At 33.3% G+C, this 22,513-nt stretch overlaps 2 protein-coding genes across 2 annotated transcripts in view; both read left to right on the top strand.

Annotated features, from left to right (window-relative positions):
* LOC106066853 (uncharacterized) overlaps positions 1-22,513 on the top strand; it is a 443,149-nt gene that overhangs the window by 215,166 nt on the left and 205,470 nt on the right. The gene's annotated exons all lie outside the window — the stretch shown is intronic.
* The window catches only part of LOC106069597 (collagen alpha-3(VI) chain-like), a 130,665-nt gene that overhangs the window by 87,775 nt on the left and 20,377 nt on the right, over positions 1-22,513 (top strand). Inside the window, exons 6-9 of the mRNA XM_056013587.1 lie at positions 15,395-15,558; positions 16,403-16,510; positions 18,340-18,480; positions 20,891-21,035. Of these exons, the coding sequence (XP_055869562.1) occupies positions 15,395-15,558; positions 16,403-16,510; positions 18,340-18,480; positions 20,891-21,035 (558 nt within the window). The remainder of the gene's footprint in view (positions 1-15,394; positions 15,559-16,402; positions 16,511-18,339; positions 18,481-20,890; positions 21,036-22,513) is intronic.

The following is a 22,513-nucleotide window of genomic DNA, read 5'->3' as shown; positions in this document are numbered from 1 at the left end:
ATGTCTGCATCAATAATATGAACGCATTCAAATTTAAAATTAATTTCTAGACAAAGTAATTTTACTGTTAAAAAATAACTATCTGTTTATTTCTTACATTTATTTTAAAGCATTTAGCAATTATAATGTTACAGTTATATACATTGTATAATTATAGAGAGTATCATTTTTTATCCGATAAAACTCAAATTTCTTTACTCGTTTCATTAATAAAAATATTTTTTTTGTTTCCTATATTTATTTTTTTAATAAATGCTGTTAGTAAATTTATTTTTTTTTATTTCCAATTATACAGCGCTTAAAATATATATAAATTTATATACATTTCTTATTTTCTAAAAAGAAATATTGCTACAGATTCTCACAATAGTTAAATTTAAATGAAAACAAAAGGAAACAAAAAAACATTTAACTAAACAATTTATGCTAAAATTATACCTAATTTAGCATTAATTTTTATTAATAAAATAATTTATCTAGGCAATTCAATATAGGAAAAAGAAAATCTTGAAGGTTTACAGTAACCTTGTATCTATATTTTTCTTCATTTAATATTTGTTTATAATTTAGATGACGCTTGTTTTAAGTTTCTAAAGACATCTCAGTATAGAGAGATTTATAAATCAAAATCTACTCTTAAGTTATCAAAGCAAAAAGTACTTTTGCAAAAACAATCAACAAACAAAAATGACCTATTTATTTTTTATTAGCTTAAGCTTTATTGTAAGAAATTGGAAAAGTTAAATATATTAAAAAATCAATTCGTTCCACAAATTTTAACAATAAATTTTCTCTTTATTTGTTTTTACATTTTCAAAAATATCTAGGCGATTGGAATCCAAGCTTAGGAATTGAGCAATTTGGTCAACAATTTAAATCTATTAGCTCTAGCAGTTCTTCAACAAACAATGGTAAAATTGTTTGGTTTACCCAATTTTTCTTACCCTTTTTTTAAATTAATTTTTCATTACAAAATATAGTCTAATGCTAGAGATTTATCAGAATGTTTTGGCTTAATTAATTGTTCTTGTACTCTACTACTTTTCTTTTGTTAATAATCAAAATCTAAAATTTTGTAAATAACAAAACATAAACGTTTTTATCTCCAATAGCTAAAGTAGATTAAACAAACAAGAGTTTACACGTCATGTGAAAATAATGTCTGCATCAATAATATGAACGCGTTCAAATTTAAAATAAATTTGTAGACAATGTAATTTTACTGTTAAAAGATAACTATCTGTTTATTTCTTACATTTATTTTGAACCATTTGGCAATTATAATATTACAGTTATATACATTGTATAATTAAAGAGAGTATCATTTTTTATCCGATAAAACTCAAATTTCTTTACTCGTTTCATTAATAAAAATATTTTTTTTATTTCCTATATTTATTTTTTTAATAAATGCTGTTAGTAAATTTATTTTTTTTTTATTTCCAATTATACAGCACTTAAAATATATATAAATTTATATACATTTCTTATTTTCTAAAAAGAAATATTGCTACAGATTCTCACAATAGTTAAATTTAAATGAAAACAAAAGGAAACAAAAAAACATTTAACTAAACAATTTATGCTAAAATTATACCTAATTTAGCATTAATTTTTATTAATAAAATAATTTATCTAGGCAATTCGATATAGGAAAAAGAAAATCTTGAAGGTTCACATGAACCTTGTTTTATATTTTTCTTCATTTAATATTTGTTTATAATTTAGATGACACTTCTTTTAAGTTTCTAAAGACATCTCAGTATAAAGAGATTTATAAATCAAAATCTACTCTTAAGTTATCAAAGCAAAAAGTACTTTTGCAAAAACAATCAACAAACAAAAATGACCTATTTATTTTTTATTAGCTTAAGCTTTATTGTAAGAAATTGGAAAAGTTAAATATATTAAAAAATCAATTCGTTCCACAAATTTTAACAATAAATTTTCTCTTTATTTGTTTTTACATTTTCAAAAATATCTAGGCGATTGGAATCCAAGCTTAGGAATTGAGCAATTTGGTCAACAATTTAAATCTATTAGCTCTAGCAGTTCTTCAACAAACAATGGTAAAATTGTTTGGTTTACCCAATTTTTCTTACCCTTTTTTTAAATTAATTTTTCATTACAAAAAATAGTCTAATGCTAGAGATTTATCAGAATTTTTTGGCTTAATTAATTGTTCTTGTACTCTACTACCTTTCTTTTGTTGTTAATCAAAATCTAAAATTTTGTAAATAACAAAACATAAAAGTTTTTATCTCCAATAGCTAAAGTAGATTAAACAAACAAGAGTTTACACATCAGGTGAAAAAAATGTCTGCATTAATAATATGAACGCGTTCAAATTTAAAATAAATTTGTAGACAATGTAATTTTACTGTTAAAAAATAACTATCTGTTTATTTCTTTCATTTATTTTAAAGCATTTAGCAATTATAATGTTACAGTTATATACATTGTATAATTATAGAGAGTATCATTTTTTATTAATAAAACTCAAATTTCTTTACTCGTTTTATTCATAAAATAATTTTTTTAGTTTTCTATATTTATTCCATTAAGAAATGCTGTTAGTAAATTTAATTTTTTTTTCTTTCCAATTACACAGCGCTTAAAATATATATATATTTATATACATTTCTTATTTTCTAAATAGAAATATTGCTACAGATCCTCACAATAGTTAAATTTAAATGAAAACAAAAGAAAAAAACAAAACATTTAACTAAACAATTTAAACTAAAATTGTACCTAATTTAACATTAATTTTTATTAATAAAATAATTTTTTTAGGCAATTCAATATAGGAAAAAGAAAATCTTGAAGGTTCACAGGAATCTAGTATCTATATTTTTCTTCATTTAATATTTGTATATAACTTAAATGACGCTTGTTTTAAGTTTCTAAAGACATCTCAGTATAGAGAGATTTATAAATCAAAATCTACTCTTAAGTTATTAAAGCAATAAGTACTTTTGCAAAAACAATCAACAAACAAAAATGACGTATTTTTTTTTATTAGCTTAAGCTTTATTGTAAGAAATTGGAAAAGTTAAATATATTAAAAAAAGTTATCTAATCAATTCGTTCCACAAATTTTAACAATAAATGTTATCTTTATTTGTTTATACATTTTCATAAATATCTAGGCGATAGGAATCCAAGCTTAGGAATTGAGCAATCTGGTCAACATTTTAAATCTATTAGCTCTAGCAGTTCTTCAACAAATAATGGTAAAATTGTTTGGTTTACCTAATTTCTTTACCCTTTTTTAAAATTAATTTTTCATTACAAAATATAGTCTAATGCTAGAGATTGATAAGAATTTTTTGGCTTAATTAATTGTTCTTGTACTCAACTACCTTTCTTTTGTTGTTAATCAAAATCTAAAATTTTGTAAATAACAAAACATAAAAGTTTTTATCTCCAATAGCTAAAGTAGATTAAACAAACAAGAGTTTACACGTCATGTGAAAATAATGTCTGCATCAATAATATGAACGCATTCAAATTTAAAATAAATTTGTAGACAATGTAATTTTACTGTTAAAAAATAACTATCTGTTTATTTCTTACATTTATTTTAAAGCATTTAGCAATTATAATGTTACAGTTATATACATTGTATAATTATAGAGAGTATCATTTTTTATCCAATAAAACTCAAATTTCTTTACTTGTTTTATTTATAAAAATATGTTTTTTGTTTTCTATATTTATTCCATTAAGAAATGCTGTTAGTAAATTTAATTTTTTTTTATTTTTAATTATACAGCACTTAAAATATATATATATATATTTATATACATTTCTTATTTTCTAAATAGAAATATTGCTTCAGATCCTCAAAATAGTTAAATTGAAATGAAAACAAAAGAAAACAAAAGAAACATTTAACTAAACAATTTAAACTAAAATTATACCTAATTTAGCATTAATTTTTATTAATAAAATAATTTATTTAGGCAATTCAATATATGAAAAAGAAAATCTTGAAGGTTCACAGCAATCTAGTATCTATATTTTTCTTCATTTACTATTTGTATATAATTTATATGACGCTTGTTTTAAGTTTCTAAAGACATCTCAGTATAGAGAGATTTATAAATCAAAATCTACTCTTAAGTTATTAAAGCAAAAAGTACTTTTGCAAAAATAATCAACAAACAAAAATGACTTATTTATTTTTAATTACCTTAAGCTTTATTGAAAGAAATTGGAAAAGTCAAATATATTTTTAAAAAAGTTATCTAATCAATTCGTTCCACAAATTTTAACAATAAATTTTTTCTTTTTTTGTTTTTACATTTTTATAAATATCTAGGCGATTGGAATCCAAGCTCAGGAATTGAGCAATTCGGACAACATTTTAAATCTAATAGCTCTAGCAGTTCTTCAACAAATAATGGTAAAATTATTTGGTTTACCTAATTTTTCTTACCCTTTTTTTAAATTAATTTTTCATTACAAAATATAGTCTATTGCTAGAGATTGATAAGAATTTTTGGGCTTAATTAATTGCTCTTGTATTCTACTACCTTTCTTTTGTTGTTAATAAAAATCTAAAATTTTGTAAATAACAAAACATAAACGTTTTTATCTCCAATAGCTAAAGTAGATTAAACAAACAAGAGTTTACACGTCATGTAAATAATGTCTGCATCAATAATATGAATGCGTTCAAATTTAAAATAAATTTGTAGACAATGTAATTTTACTGTTAAAAGATAACAATCTGTTTATTTCTTACATTTATTTTAAAGCATTTAGCAATTATAATATTACAGTTATATACATTGTATAATTATAGAGAGTATCATTTTTTATCTGATAAAACTCAAATTTTTTTAACCGTTTTATTTATAAAAATATTTTTTTTCTTTTCTATATTTATTCCATTAAGAAATGCTGTTAGTAAATTTATTTTTTTTTGTTATTTCCAATTATACAGCACTTAAAATATATATATATTTATATACATTTCTTATTTTCTAATTAGAAATATTGCTACAGATCCTCACAATAGTTAAATTTAAATGAAAACAAAAGAAAACAAAAAAACATTTAACTAAACAATTTAAACTAAAATTATACCTAATTTAGCATTAATTTTTATTAATAAAATAATTTATCTAGGCAATTCAATATAGGAAAAAGAAAATCTTGAAGGTTCACAGGAACCTATTATCTATATTTTTTTTCATTTGATATTTGTATATACTTTAGAAGACGCTTGTTTTAAGTTTCTAAAGACATCTCAGTATAGAGAGATTTATAAATCAAAATCTACTCTTAAGTTATTAAAGCAAAAAGTACTTTTGCAAAAACAATCAACAAACAAAAATGACCTATTTATTTTTTATCAGCTTAAGTTTTATTGTATGAACTTGGAAAAGTTAAATATATTAAAAAGGTTATCTAATCAATTCGTTCCACAAATTTTAACAATAAATTTTTTCTTTATTTGTTTTTACATTTTCATAAATATCTAGGCGAAAGGAATCCAAGCTTAGGAATTGAGCAATTTGGTCAACATTTTAAATCTATTAGCTCTAGCAGTTCTTCAACAAATAATGGTAAAATTGTTTGGTTTACCTAATTTTTCTTACCCTTTTTTTAAATTAATTTTTCATTACAAAATATAGTCTAATGCTAGAGATTGATAAGAATTTTTTGGCTTAATTAATTGTTCTTGTACTCTACTACCTTTCTTTTGTTGTTAATCAAAAACTAAAATTTTGTAAATAACAAAACATAAACGTTTTTATCTCCAATAGCTAAAGTAGATTAAACAAACAAGAGTTTACATGTCATGTGAAAATAATGTCTGCATCAATAATATGAACGCGTTCAAATTTAAAATAAATTTGTAGACAATGTAATTTTACTGTTAAAAAATAACTATCTGTTTATTTCTTACATTTATTTTAAAGCATTTAGCAATTATATTGGTACAGCTATACGCATTGTATAATTAGAAAGAGTATTTAATAAATAAATGCTGTTAGTAAAATTAAGCGTCCCGAGACATGACGTTAAACTACGCTCCTTTTTCCTTAGCACTTTTGGAGCTCAAAAGTGGTCGTCGACCTATGCTGGAGGGCGGTGGCTGGAGGGTCAATCAGGAAGCTGCTGTATCGGACACATGTCCGATGCAGCAGCAAACTGAGTATATCCCCTGTGTAGCCCTGGCGGGCTTATTCTGGACATCCGAATGGCCCGCTCCCTTGTTGGACTTGATGGCGGGTGGAGATCACAGGTGCCGAACCAATAAGAAAATATATATGGATAAAAAGAGACGCCGTATTGAGGCTAAAAAGGAGGAGGCCACAAAAGCTGTACTACCTGGCCATTATTTTTGGTAGTCAGGTGCACATATGAGGGGAAAAGCCTGACAAAGCTGAGCCCTTTCCTTATCTATAAGGGACTCAAGTCAGTAGTGGGAGAGCCCAAGAGTGTGACTAAGCTACACAAATCAATGGAACTTCTTGTAGAAGTAGATGGCAAGACACACTCTGATGGGCTTTTAAGATGCAGAAAACTCTGTGATCTCCAAGTGGAAGTCATGCCACACAAGAGTCTGAACACCAGCATAAGTGTAATTAGCTCTAGGGACCTACTGGAATGTTCCGAGAAGGAAATAGTGGAGGGCATTGAAGGAGTCACCCATGCCCGGCGCATTACCAGGCGCAGGGATTGTGAGGAGGTCAAAACCGCCACTATTTTTGTCACATTCGGAACTAGAACACCGCCAGAGTATGTGAAGGCAGGATACCTACGAGTTTCAGTGAGGCCCTACATACCTAACCCCATGAGGTGCTTCAAGTGCCAGGGTTATGGACACGGTGCGGCAGTCTGCAAGAGGAACACTGTGTGTGCCAGATGTGCTGGAAAGGTTCATGAGGACAAGGGCTGCAAAGCCTAGTTCAAATGCCCAAATTGTCATGCTGGCCACTCAGCCTACTCCAAGGACTGCCCTGTGTGGAAACAAATACAGGAGTACAAGGCAAGAAATTGATATACCTTCAGCCAGGCGAAATCGGCTGTTTTGGCTCTACCCCAGGGCCAATTTGGCTTGACAAAGACCTACGCCCAGGCTGTTGCTAAGATAGGAAGATCCATAGCCATACAGACGGACACACTGACCCCACCCCCCTCCCTCCTTCTCCTCCTACTCAGAAGAAAACACCGCCAAAGAACACACCTCTGAAGAAACAAGAAAGCCCTGTTGTCATGCTAAAGAACAGGTTCTCTGTGCTCGCTGATGAAAAACATGGAGACTGAGCAGCATGTCAAAACCAATACTCCGGGAGAACCCGGAGACATCATGTCTGACACAGGTTCTCCTCAGAGAACCCAGCCAGACACCCCAACCTCTACCGAATTAGAGGTGGACCAACTCCCTAAGGGGAGAAATCAAAGCGGAGAGGATGCCAGAGGTGAGAGAGGAGAAAATAACCTCCGCTCTAACCAGAGGGATCTCCCATCTCCAGAGAGAAAGACTTCCTTCAATAAGGGGTTTATCCTCATCTCCATCCAAACCCAAGAATAAAAATACCAAGGTCACTGGAATAAATGGAAACCCCTCCGGGGGCCTCCCAAGGCCAAATAGCTCCAAGTAGTTCATCTAGAATAAGCCATGGATTCCAGAATGGTACAGTGGCATTGTAGAGGCCTCAAGGCCAATTACGAGGAAATGCAGCTACTGATGGACTCTGAAACTCCTGTAGCTGTCTGCTTACAGGAAACTTTTCTGAAGGATAGCATCAGCTTCAGAAGCTACCGTGCTTACAGCAAGAATGTTAAGGATGCAGAGAGAGCATCAGGTGGAGTCTTTATCCTTGTGAAGGATAGCATCCCCCATGAGAGAGTAGAACTACAGACCACACTACAGGCCGTAGCAGCTAGGATAACCCTTCACAAGGTAATCACTTGCTGCAGCCTGTATATACCACCAGGCGCTCCATTAAACCCAACAGACATGGAGGACCTATTGAAACAACTCCCGGCTTTATTTAATCCTTGGGGATTTCAATGCCTATAACGTGATGTGGGAATCCAACAATACCGACACAAGAGGTCGTATGCTGGAGAATATCTTCCCCCAACATGATTTATGCATACTTAATGATGCATCACCGACCTACTTGCACCCAGGAACTGGATCACTCACATGCATTGACCTCACCGTATGCCTCCCCGGACTTCTGGACGGCTTTAAATGGTCAGTTAGCAATGATCTACGGGGAAGTGATCACTTCCCAATCATCATTACTAACAATCTCCCTTAAATGGGACGACCTCAGCGGTGGAAACTGAATAAGGTCGATTGGGAACAATTCCAAAAAAGATGCTTCGAGGATATCACAGAAAATATCCTCGATGAACAGAACCCAGCTGATACCTTTGCTAGCAAGCTACTAAGTATAGCCAGGAAAGTTGTACCCCTAACCTCTGCAAATCCAAAACGGCCTAGCAAACCATGGTTTGATAAAGCTTGCAAAAGTGCTATTGGCGATAGGAAAAAAAAGACTGGCTGCATTTATAAAGAATCCTTCCCAGGAAAACCTAAAGCTATCCAGGATAGCTAGAGCAAAGGCTAGACAAACCATACGGTCAGCCAAAAGGAATTCCTGGAGAAGTTTTGTCGGTTTGGAAGGCAGTAAGGCGAATCAAAGGGAAAGAATCAAATGCAATAGGGCATTTGAAAAACCAAGGACGAACTGTCACGCCCCCCCCCCCCCCCCGAGAAAAAAGCTGACTGCCTTGCATCCTCAATAGCAGAAAAATCCTCCACTGCACACTACACGCCAGAGTTCCAAAAAGTCAAAACCAGGGAGGAAAGACACCCCATTGATTTCATGTCAGAGAACAATGAAGACTACAACAAACCGTTCTCGCTTGAGGAACTGAGGGAATCGCTGGACAAGTCACATGACACAGCGCCTGGAGAAGACGAAATCAATTACCAGTTCCTCAAGCACCTTCCCGAACCCTCATTGGCAGTTTTTCTAGGGGTCTATAACTGTGTGTGGCAAACAGGCGCTTTCCCAAACAGCTGAAGGAAAGCAACAGTTATACCGATACCTAAACCGGGAAGAGACGGATCTGACCCAGCTAACTATCGACCGATAGCACTAACAAGCTGCATCTACAAAACCATGGAAAAAATGATTAACGGTAGGCTGGTCTGGTACCTGGAGAGGAATACAGTGATCTCCAACTACCAGTGCGGATTCCAGCAGGGGCGGAAAACAACTTACCACCTGGTAAGGCTGGAAGCTTATATTAGAAATGCGTTACTCAGAAGAGAACATCTAGTAGCTTTATTCTTCGATATAGAAAAGGCCTATGACACAACCTGAAAACATGGCATTCTACGTAACCTTGGGCTTATGGGGCTTAAGGGACACCTCCCCCGTTTTGTGGGGGAATTCCTGAAAGATCGAAAATTTCAGGTTCGAGTGGGCAACTCCGTTTCTGACACTCATGACCAGGAAATGGGTGTACCCCAGGGCAGCATTCTGTCAGTCACCCTGTTCAACATTAAAATAAATAGCATCATAAATGCGCTGTCCCCTGGCATAGAGTTCTCTTTGTATGTTGATGACTTTGTAATTTTTACTTATGGGAAAAACATGAACACCTTAAAAAGAAAATTACAGTTATGTTTAAACAAAATTCAGGGTTTGGCAAACGACAATGGGTTTAAATTTTCAGACTCTAAAACAGTTAGTATGCATTTTTGTAATCTAAGGAGACTCCACCCAGACCCTGAACTATTTATACACAAAAAGAAGATCACTGTCGTGAAAACTACAAAATGTTTAGGCCTCACCCTAGATTCCAAATTTAATTTTCTCCCCCACATTAAGGAACTTAAGAAGAAATGCCAAAAGTCATTAAACATACTTAGAGTACTCAGCTATAAGGACTGGGGAGCTGACAGAGATACCTTGCTGCTGCTATATCAGAGTCTAATTCGATCCAAGCTAGACTACGGATCCATAATATATGGAGCAGCAAGGAAGTCTTATCTAAAAATACTGGAACCAATACAAAATGCTGCCCTGCGTCTCTGTCTCGATGCATTTCGTACATCACCTATCCCAAGTCTCCATGTGGAAGCTGGAGAAATCCCCATGGATATAAGAATGAAAAAGCTTGCAATGCAGTATATAGTCAAGCTAAAATCCAACCCCACGAACCCTGCTTTTGACTCCATATTTAACCCCACAGAGGTAGAATTATACAATCGAAGGCCTAACGTCATGAGGGATGAGAAATGAGAGAACCCATCCAAATTTTAACCCCACCCATTGACCAAATCTCTAAAATAGAAACCCCTCAGAATCCTCCTTGGCTAATGAATTAACCCAAATTAAATTTATTCCTCCTTAATTTCAAAAAATAAAATACAGACCCAAGCATACTACATGTCCACTTTAGGGAACTGCAGGAGAGCTATGGAGATTGTGGCACCATCTCCACAGACGGATCCAAAATGGATGGAAAGGTCGCGTGTGCCTGCTCCTTTCGGAACAAAACAATCTCCAGTAGACTCCCCGATGGCTGCTCCATTTTTACGGCTGAATTGCATGCAATATTGCTTGCACTTATGGCCGTTAAAGCATCAGAAAGGAGGAAATTTATAATCTGCTCCGACTCCAAATCTGCATTGCAAGCTTTGGGGCGGATGAAGACTGACATTCCATTGGTACTTAAGAGCCTGAAGCTGTTGGACCAAATAACAGCCGACCGTAGGGATGTCATCTTCATCTGGGTCCCCTCCCATGTTGGCATTGAGGGAAACAAAACAAAGACAGAGAAGCAAAGAGAGTCCTAAATCATGCGGTGTCAGGAACCCAGGCTCCCTGCTCGGACCTGAGACAAAGTATTGCCTCTGCCACCTATCGAGAGTGGCAGAACCGATGGGAGGCTGAGACAGTAAACTCAGGCAGATTGTGGCGGATGTCAGGTGGCGGCCCACATCTAAGGGTCTGACAAGGCGTGGAAGCATGACCATGTCCAGACTTTGGATTTGCCACACCTACATCACGCACTCTTTTGTGCTGAAGAGAGACAAGCCCCCACTTTGTGAGTACTGTGACTCTCGCCTCACCGTGGAACATATCCTCGTTGATTGCCCCACATAACAGGATGTCAGAGAGAGGTATTTTGGAACCACTAGCTTAAAGACACTGTTTGATAGTGTCGACCCTGGGAAGGTACTGGGCTTTATCTGGGAAGTGGGGTTGTCTACGAAGATCTGATTTATGAATTTGTGAACATGTACTATTTACATTAGATTTTTACCAAATCATTAAATTTTTACTACTTTACTATTTTAACTGTGAATAGACCTTGATTTTAATGATATGACTGTATAGAATTTGGCCCTTGGTGTTTAGAGAGAGATAGTGGTCCTGGGGGAATGCTGGCACGACATGGCCTAAATTGTGCCGATGTGCCTAAAATCAAATCAAATCAAGTGTAATTAATATATATATATATATATATATATATATATATATATATATATATATATATATATATATATATTTCCAAATATACAGTGCTTACAATATATATATATATATATTTATACACTTTTCTTATTTTTTAAATAGAAATATTGCTAAAGATCCTAACAATAGTTACATTTAAATGAAAACAAAAGCAAACAAAAAACATTGAACTAAACAATTTAAACTAAAATTATACGTAATATAGCAATAATTTTCATTAAAAAAAAATAATTTATCCAGGCGATTCAATATAGGAAAAAGAAAATATGGCAGGTTTATAGGGATCTAGTATCTATTTTTTCTTCATTTAATATTTGGATATTATTTAGAAGACGCCTGTCTTAACTTTCTAAAGATATCTCAGAATCATGATATTTATTTATCAATCTTTACTCTTAAGTTATTAAAGCAAAAATTACTTTTGCAACAACAATCAAATAACAAAAATGACCTATTTGTTTTCTTTAGCTTAAGCTTTATTGTGAAAAAGTACGATGAGTTAAATATCAAAACAAAAACGTTATCAAATCAATTCGTTCTACAAATTTATACAATAAGTTAAATCTAAATTTTATTAATATTTTCATAAATATCTAGCGATTTGATTTTGAGCTTCTGAAATGAGAAACTTTTTTTGTAATACTTTTGCTCTTTATATATGGTCCTTGAAGGCCCTCTAGAACACGACGGAACATCGTTCGACCCCACCTGCGTCACTAATAGAGTTATAACAATAGATACAATATTATAGGTCTTCTAATTGCAGTTAATTAATTTTTATTTATATATCAATTAACTTATGCTTTTAGATTTTAGATTAAAGTGTTGTTTTGTTTTTAATTTCTGTTTTAAAAGTAAATTTATATGTATTTATTAAAGCATTATTACAAAAAAGGAAACAATAAAAATCCAAAATACCAATGATGCATACAATTTCTTACATAAATAATTTAATTACAAGTTGTACAAAAAATATTGAAAATTTCAATTTACGCAGGCACTGCTCTATCAGGCATAGGAAATATAGGAATTAATTATATTAATACTTTTGATGGTTCCTTAGTTGATATTAGTAAGTATGTATGTTTTGAATTCGTATTAGTAAAACATCGTAGAAGGAAATACTTGTTGAGAAAAATATATTCTAATGCTTTCGAATATGTAAAAGTTTTATTTAATGAAAGATAAAAACAACAACAAAAAACTGAATTTTACTGTAACTTTTAGCTTTTAAAACATATTTAATCTAAATAAATCATAACGTGTATGTTTCTGTTATCACAAATGTATTTAAATTTAAAAGTACATTTCTTTTAAGACTGTATTAAAAGACTATATTTAAAAAAAAAATTTGATTGAAAAATAATCATTACAACTAAAATAAAAGATAAGATGAGATAATTTGTATTGGTCTAATCAAAAGAAGATTATATATTTTTCTGTTTGAGTCCTAACAGAAAGAGGACGACATATAGAAGAAGGGAATATGGACATTTCCTTCTGACCTAGATCATTCAGTGTTGAGTCAAGAAAACCTATATGATCATTAAAACATAAAATATATGACTTTTAGCAGTTTTTCACGATAAAGCGATAAAACTTTATAATATGTCATTATGTTTCCTTGAATTAAAAACTTGAAAAAGAGGGATGGTCGCTGCCTAAATTATGATTTAAGGCTATAAAAATTTATGAATAGTCATATATTAAAAAAAGTTTTCTTCCTTCTAATTGATGAGTTGAGTGGGTCCTTTAAAGTGAAGAGCGGTTCCTGAGGGGGGCGGCAGGGAAAAGCGTTACCTGGCGTGCAGGAAGGGAAGGCTCAGTCTACTTTCGCCCACGTCGGTCCAGTAAATAGGAGGGAGTAACGGATGTCCGCCAAAATAGGTAAAGAGTCTAGTGTGGCGAGTGTCAGTATAGGGAAGGTAAAATGTGACGTCAGAGCCAAAGGGGGGGGTTGGATTGGAGGGGTGGTGGTTGTATTTTTAATGGTCGATATGCTAAGTTAAGAAAATTGAGGATAAAATTGTTAAATAAAATATTTAAATGATTGGACCTGAGTGATACCTTGAGTGAGCTAAAACGTGTCGTCACAACTTAAACAGATGAACGTGCAAAAATAAAGTCCATTCATCTCATAATGTAATCAAATTAACCTTCAGATTTTGTGTCTCTAAGCATTTTTACATACAACTTGTGCAAGTCACACATAACATGCGCTATATAAACGCACTGTGATTGGACAGACTACTCGAGGCTCTTTAGGGGGGGGGGGGTATTAAATATACATGTACTAACATACAATACTTAATTAGCTTCGTTGAGCGCTTCAATTCACTCTTATGACAGTAGACCTACATCTTTAATAATAGTATAGAGGCTCTAAATCCAAATATATATGTAGGCCTACAAGCAATTCTTTTTATTAAAAAAAAAGGATTTAGGTCTTTTAGCTTTTTTGATAGCTCCATACTTTTTTCAAGCATTCGCTTTATTCATAACATTATTATTTCGTTTAATTCTTTCCAAAACACATACGGTGACTACACCGACGGTGATACGCCAATTAAGTCTCGCCGTCTGCGTGTAATATATGTCTTGTATATGTGTATAAAGAAGTTATATAAGTATCAATTAATTCATTAATTAATTATTATTTTTAAAAATGTTGTTTGTTGTAAATTGGAAGTTTCTCCTACTAATCCACCCTCTTGTTAATCTAGGTCTTTCACGATGTCGACAATATAAAAAATAAAGTTGAATTTAATTTTAAATGTTTTAGTCAAACTCTCTTCAAATGGAATTGAAAGGTACTAGATAGCTTTGGTATTAGCATGCTGTGCACCTTGCCATCTGCATCGTTATTTAGTGCACTTGTAGGCATGGCTTGCTTAGTTTTGTATATTGTGCTTGAGAAAGTGAGCAGAAAGTAACAATGATGCCAATAATACGCACACTTCGACATTGCTAAGGTGATGAAAGATATTGAATGTTTTTTCTTGTTCATCCTATACGGTCAGATATTTTTTTTTATGTTTAATTCGAACTTTAAGTATATATTATATACGTTTTATTTTTTTTTAAGCGTGTTCTTTCTATTAACCAAAGTTTAGACATGTGGATGTAGAATGTATTTATACATTATGATAATAGAATGTGGGTATAGAATGTGTTTATACAATATGATAATAGATTGTTTAGAATGTAGATACTAGATATAGAATGTGGGGTATAAATGTGGGTATATGAGGTAGATATCAAATGAGGGTATATAATGTGGGTATCTAGCGTGACATACAACGTCGTTGTAAAATATTGGTCTAGTATATTGATAATGAAATTGGTATAACATGTGAGTATAGAATCGTGGTATAGAATGTGAACAAAGGATGTGAATATATAATGTTTTTAGATAATCTTGGTATAGAATATGAATGAGAGTTTAGTTAAACATAAGATGACCAATACAACAGAAATAAAAGAAAATTATTATTTATAGCTTTAAAAAATTTAGCCAATATATTAGACTCCATATGTAGGTCCCTAAGTTGACTCGAACCACAGACATCCTGCATTGTACTCTAGTGTCTATCTTTTATGATATATGTCATGTGCAATAATCATAGGATTCAGCATACAACTTTAGTCTTTTTTATTTGAGTGTAACTCTCAGCGAGTCCAAGAGCCTGTCGTTTAAATAGTGAGACAGACTTTGTCCTTAACTTTTTAACGGACTTTTAGAGCTCTAAAATGTAAATGTTTTGATCAAACGTTTTCTTTGTAATGATCTTCACTTGATTTATTGAGGACTTATTGTTAAACATCTTTGATCTACTCTGCTAACATATTTATACCTTTTACAGGTTTAGCTGATGTCGCTATAGTGTATCACCTATCAAATGCCGCCAAGCCAAATGATATCAATTCATTTAAGACATTCCTCAAGTCGATATTAGAAAAAGCGTCCATCGACAATGGAAACGTGAGAGTTGCCCTTATGAACTATGCTAAAAAAGGTCGTAATCTGGTAAGTAAACTATGTTGCCAACTCTTATCTGTACCACATCATTTTTTGTAAGCATAAGCTCGATTTCTTCTAGTCTTCATTTTATAACAGTATTCGAAGCTGCAGTGCTGCAGTACTTGAGTTTGTTAAGTTAGTTCTTCCATCATGCATTGTTTGTTTTCCCAACCAAGCTAAAGATACTCATTCCGGATTTCGCAGTTAACCGCTTTCATATTTACTATCATATCGTGAGCTTCATACATAAAATTGAATATTCACATGAGTTTACAAAGCAAATATAAACTCTCTCTGTCCGTCGTCTATCTGTCTGTCTGGTACAAAGTTTTTACACATTATTTCTCCCACACCCATTGTTGGATCAAGCTGTAACTTTGCACAATTATTCATTGATATAGACTAGACATGAATCAATAAAAGAGTAAACAAAAAGGGAAACTAATACTTCAGGATTCACAGATATGGCTAAATTTTGTTGGGTTTAGTCTCCAGTTGTTAACGCTCTTTCTCTCTCACGTATTCTCTGATGAACTTGATACTTTAAATAATTATTTATTGCACCTAACAATACATGAATCAATAAACAAAAATATTGAAATAGTTAATTAATTATTGGTAATTAATTACTTTGTTTGATATCGAATAGGGGAAATCAGTTTTACCTTACTGACAGATATAATTTTAGGGGCGGAGTTGTTCCCCTTTAGATAACCTTTTGTTTTTGTAAGAGGATTTTTTTTTTATTTTCTAGTTTTATGTTTCTATTCTTGAATTAAATTGCATAAGAATTTAATTTTTTGGTTTGAATAGTAATTTAAATTAATATTTTGCATGTACGTTTGAATAGGTTGACTTTAACAAGTCTAAAACAAAAAATGGCGTGTTTTCTGCTATTGACAAGATTGATCTAAAATACAGGGCCGCAGCCTCTAATGCCGGGGCTGCTCTCAACGAGGTATGTAAATTATTTAACTAGGCTTACAATACATTTCATTAAAGAATACTTTTCAATAAGAATACATTTTTAGAGCATATTACAATCTTTTTTATTATAAGATTACATTTTCACGAGACTATATTTCAATAAAACTACAATTCTTAAAGACTCTATTTAAAAGTGCATTCCAATAAAAACACATTTCAATTAGTCGTTCTTAGACATCTTTCAATGATATTTACTTTCACCTTGAGCTTAATCTAGGTTTCTGTGTTGGATATTTAACACGAAAATAAAGATTGCTACTGGTGAAGGGAACTACTCTTCTCATTTTTAATTTTGAAATTTAACGTTTGACTTTTATTAACTCGCTAGTTCTTGGATGTTGACGTTGTTAATTAGATTTTTGTGATAAATATGTCAACCACTTCTCCTCGTTCACCAAACTGACCTGACTCTTAGAAATAGCGAAAAAGACTGGGCATATAATCAACAAAAAGAAAACAGAAGTTATGAGGATCAACAACATACAAGACAAACCAATCCTGCTACAGGGAGAGAACATCCTTGATACGGACCACTTCACTTATCTGGGAAGTAGAGTTAGTAAAGACGGCGGAGCTGATGATGATACACTCATTAGGATCAACAAAGTTTTTGCCTTTTTTTTTACTCTCCAAGCAATCTGGCGCTCTAAGGTATTATCTCTACACAACAAGATACGAATCTATAATACAAACGTTAAGTCTGTCCTTGTATAAGGTTCAGGGACATGAAGAGTCACTTAAAGTAATAAGGAAAAACTCCAGAACTTTGCTAACAGATGCCTACACCGGATATTAGGAATTAGGTGGCCAGAAAAGATAACTGTTGTCTATTTGTGGGAGAGAGCTAGACAATAGCCCATAGCCCAAGACATCACAAAGCGAAAATGGAGCTGGATAGGACTAGCTATAAATGTTGCAGGGCAGCACTTGATCGGAATCCACAAGGAAAGATGAAAGTGGGCAGACTCAAGCAAACCTGGAAGAGGTCAGTCATCAGTGAAGCTGGGGATACTGGAATGACATAGGAGCAGATGAAGAAAGCTGCTCAGAACCAAGCTCGGTGGAGCGGTGTGATTGCTGCCCTATGCTCCCCTGTGAGTGCACAGGATTAAGTCAAGTCTCCTCATCAAGTAGTCATCAGATTTTGCATACAAGCTCATTATCGATAAAAACTTGTGAATGAATTAAAAAAATAAACAATTAGCTAATCAAGTAGTCATAAAAAAAACAACTAAGCTAAAGGGAGTTAAGTCTTGAATCAGCGCTGTCACAAAACAAAAATATTTTAACTTACTTAGATCAATATCAATAACCGTAATACTATATAAAAAAAAAAGAATTAAAAGGTTAAATAAATATTAAAAAAATAAATGTTACAAAAAACGTTTATTCTAAAACGCTCAAAAAATAAAAAATATAAAAAAAAACGAAACAAAATCGCTGGTTCTGAATTTTCAAGGTTCAAAAGTGTTGCTAACGAATGGTACAAATCAATATTTGAAACCACATCTAATGTGCAGACATGATTTAATGGAGACTGGGATTTTACATTTCGGGATTTTTAAGGCATTCTTGAGTTGGTTTAACTCTAACGGGAACCTGTTGGGCATAGTCCAAGCGGTCGGTCGTTGTTCTGTCCACTTACATCCTCGTTAACTTTTAGCTTTAGAAAAAGATGACCTTTACATTATTGCAAGGTCTGAATTGGATACTTCACTTCTCTAACTTCAATGTGCAGACATAATACAAATATATGTGTCATATCCAACTACACCCTAATGGTCTTATTCTACGATTCAGGTACAATCCAAATTTTTTACTAAGAATCTTGATCGCCCTGACGCTGAGAATATTGTCATACTCATCACGGATGCCAAAAATTCAGATCAATCAGAAAATATGGTGAAAGAAGCTGATGAGCTTAGAAAGAGTGGATACAAGGTGAGTTAAAGTACAATTTGACTTTGCAATGTCTTAGAACAGGGGGGCAAAAATGCCCCCCCCCCAGGTTTCAAAAAAATGATGTGAAGGAGGTAAAAGGAAAAGTGGCGGAAGCGCTGCTGAGATAAATTGTAAACTAAACAAACCAAATTAAAACGTTGTCTTCAACGTAACCCTATTTTCAAAGTTGTTGGCCTCCTTCTGTCGTAGGACGACTCTGGTTCATCTCGAACACTTTTTTATGTGACTGTGAAGCCCTATTTTGGAGAGACACTCATGTCTAAATATAGTGCAGGTTAAGGTGGCTTTCGCTTTGGTGATAGAGGAGCTGGCCATTTTTTTTAGCGTGACACGCTTTTCTTCCAGAGCTTAGGCCCATGATTTTTTCACTGCCCATAGCTTTCTTGGTCACCGTCGCTCTCCATCTTGTGCGGTCTAGGGCTATGTCTTCCAAATAGTCAGTATCAATGTTCACTACTTTAAAATTACTGACTAATTAAACATCAACAAATCGTAATATGTTTACAGTTATTTTAAGTTCCGAATTTCATTTTTCTATTTTTTTTTATAAAAAAAAACAACAACAATCAGGGTCTTCTTGTAATTTGTTTTTTTCGAATGTGTGCAATTTGTGTCCAGAGAGTATTACAAACATTAGAAGTCTCATATTTAATGAAAATTATCATTCCTGCTTTACGAGATCCCATTTCCACAATGCTACATCAAGATCCCAATAAGGCTCTGAAAGTATTATCAATTAGAGACACTTCAATTCAAAGACTGACCTATATAAGCCAGTAATGTGCAGGGAAAACGTATAAGAAACACTTGAAAGAAAAATAATTGCTTAACAAAAATCTGTGTAAGAAAACTGATGAGCACTAAGCAAAGTCTTATAACCGAGAGGGTTTGCTGGCTTTCGAAAGAAAAAAGTCAAGCCCTTTTTTGTTGAGAATTTCAACAGAGTAGTCTCAGAGATATGGTTGCATGTTAATGAACCTGTTTTAAAAACAAGTAAAAAATATAATCGTTTTTTACCATCTTCGTCAAAGGATATAGTTGAAACAGGATTTAGCAGTGTAACTAATATAATGAGTAGGCCAAGAAATAGACTGGATGTAGTCAGAATATGCCTTTTCCTTGTTTTGACTAATTTAAAGCCTGACATTTCTAACTGCGTGTTCGCATTTTCTGTAACAGAATTTTGTAGTGAAATCTTCCATTTTATTTATACTTTTAAATACTAGTCGGCTCTAGGCCAATGCAACCTATGTAGGTCCCACACTTTCATAGGACTCGCGCTTATTCTAGGTGTAAATTATTAAATTAAACCATTTTATAACAGATTTCCCTCGGCAGCCTTAAATCTCCTGAAAGTCCAAAATATACGAAAAGGTAATGGCAATCTCGGGAAATTATTTTAAAAATTTTGAAAACATATAAATCTCATGAAATATACAGACAAAAATTGTCATTTTGGGGTGTCGTTCAATATGAAAAACGCCAATCCTACGCGCGATAAATAAAAACGGCATTGTGCATTAGCCGTAATTGTGTAAGCTGATGAAAGAAGTTTCTAACGCCTCAAACTAATGAAGAATTACAATAATTCTCGTAGATAGCTTGAAACATTTGGTAATTCTTGCTACACGCAAGGCTCGTAAAAGTAGTTCTGTACGTAGAAAAGAATGAACAAAATGCAAATGTATTTTCGAATACAAACTCTTACATTTCACTTATTATCCATATCCCTAGCCAAACGTGGCCCCGCGAAATCCGTTTTGCATGGGGCCCCACAACGGTTGAGTCCGGCCCTGCTTTTTAGTGACGGGTTAATACAGAGTAGATTACTTGTTCTCCCCCCCCCCTTTTTTTTTTCGCCATTAAAACTACGTGGGTTAGAAGTAACAAAAAGTGATCTTTCCATGACTTCTTGGTCACAACGGTCCGGCCCTAATATTTTCTGACGGGTAAATACTACTTCCTGTGTGTCCAAACTCTTGAGCCATGAAGAGAATTATATATATAGATAGCTGAAACTATAGTAAAATTAAATCTTAAAAATAATAATGTCCAATAGTTGCACAAAGACACTATAGACATAGAGCAATGTAAAAAAAAAACATTTTTAACGGCAATTCGAATACTATTTTCTCATTTAATTTCTATAATATATATATATTTGACAGAATCTTTGAAATACTAGTTTTAAAATGAATGAGTGACATAAAAATATGCGTACAACTATCTCGACTTTGTTTGTACATCCACATATTGTGTTAATAGCTTGTTCAGTCTCAGTGTTATGGAGTTTGTGTAGGTGTTGCTATGGTAACGGTGGGAAGACGTTAGCGATTGGCCGTGAATCCTAAAGGAAAAATACAAGTTTTCTTTTTTTTTCTTCTTGCAGATTATCACAGTTGGCATCAGAGGAGCAGACGCCAATGAACTGAAGGGCGTTGCCAGCCAGAGCTCCATGTCCTTCTACTCTCCCAGCTTTGAACGTGCTCTCACTGGAGGATTTACTGAATCCGTCTGGGATGTTTTGAACCCTGGTCAGTCAACATTTGAAATATACGTCTATGTAGAGAATATTGAGGATGTCAAGGGCTTCGTTGGCTTAATGTACACTATATATGATTGGAATGTATTATACTGTTGCCCTTTTCGTCGGAACAAACGATAATAGCGCAGTGGCGTACGGGACACTGCTTCATTGGTGCGTACTTCGCCCGGTTCCGGCCAAATTTTGATGCCCGTTGCCACACTACGGGGAATCAGAAGAGACAATGGCGCACGTCTTGCAAGAGTGTCCGCAGCTCTGCGAGCTACGGAAAGACGTATCCAGTGGTATACTTAATTTGTATGGAAGCTATGAGGCACTACGCCACAGGGCACTACGGAGACCTTGTCACCAATTGATGTTCATCTCAGGTTGCCCATTCCAGCAACAGAGAAGACTAACGATTCTCTTTTTTTTTTTTTTTTGCACAACTTACAGGATAATTAACCCATTATAGTAAGAGGCTCAGAAAAAAAATCTACACGTTTCGTGTATAAATAATGTAGCTAAAAGGAAGGTTTACAGTTTTTTTAATAATGTAGCTAAAAGGAAGATTTACAATTTTGTGACTAAAAAATATAAGATTCCCTAAATAATGTATGGTTTTGTTAAAAAATAAGATCTACATATGTTGTGGCTAAACTATTAAGCCTATAAACAATTTAGATATGTTATTCTTTGAAAAATATTCTCCAACAAACTGTAAGCCCACACACAAAAATTAGCTAGCATGAAGAGATTCATGAGGTCGTGCAACTAACATCCAATCTTTTATTTATTCACTAAATCGTCTCATTGTAAGTACTTGTAGGTCAATTGAAAACGAGTCAGAATCATTTATTTGAAACATTTCACCTTCGCTTTAGCGGGAGGACATTTTTAAGACAATAGACCTCTTTGTTCAGTTGGTCTTCTTCCGTTTGTAACGACTCTGCTTCATCTCGTTAGACATTTTTTTCATGTGACTGTGGAGCCCTGTGTTGGAGAAACACTCCTGTCCCACATATATCGCATGTTAAGGTGACTTTTACTTTGGTAGTAGAGGAGCCATTCATTTTTCGTTTGGCACTCTTTTCTTCCAAAGCTGAGGCCCATGATTTTTTCACTGTCCATAGCTTTCTTGATCACCATCTCTCTCCACATAGTGCGGTCTAGGGCTATGTATTCCAAAAGGTCAGTAACAATGTTCACTGTTTTAAAGTTCCGTTTAATTACATCCAAGTAACGGAGGTGGGGGCAACCCTTTTTTCTTGAGCCAGACGCGAGTTGTCGGTAAAGAATGACTCGAAATGCGATTGTCCTCCATCCGGCGAACATGACCAAGCCAGCGCAGACGTCGTTTGAGGATTGCGAAGATGTTGGGAAGATGTTGGGAAGATGTTGGGAAGATGTTGGGAAGATGTTGGGAAGATGTTGGGAAGATGTTGGGAAGATGTTGGGAAGATGTTGGGAAGATGTTGGGAAGATGTT

Source organism: Biomphalaria glabrata, chromosome 16 (assembly GCF_947242115.1).
Source record: "Biomphalaria glabrata chromosome 16, xgBioGlab47.1, whole genome shotgun sequence".
Taxonomy (NCBI): domain Eukaryota; kingdom Metazoa; phylum Mollusca; class Gastropoda; family Planorbidae; genus Biomphalaria; species Biomphalaria glabrata.
This window is presented reverse-complemented; position numbering and strand designations above follow the sequence as displayed.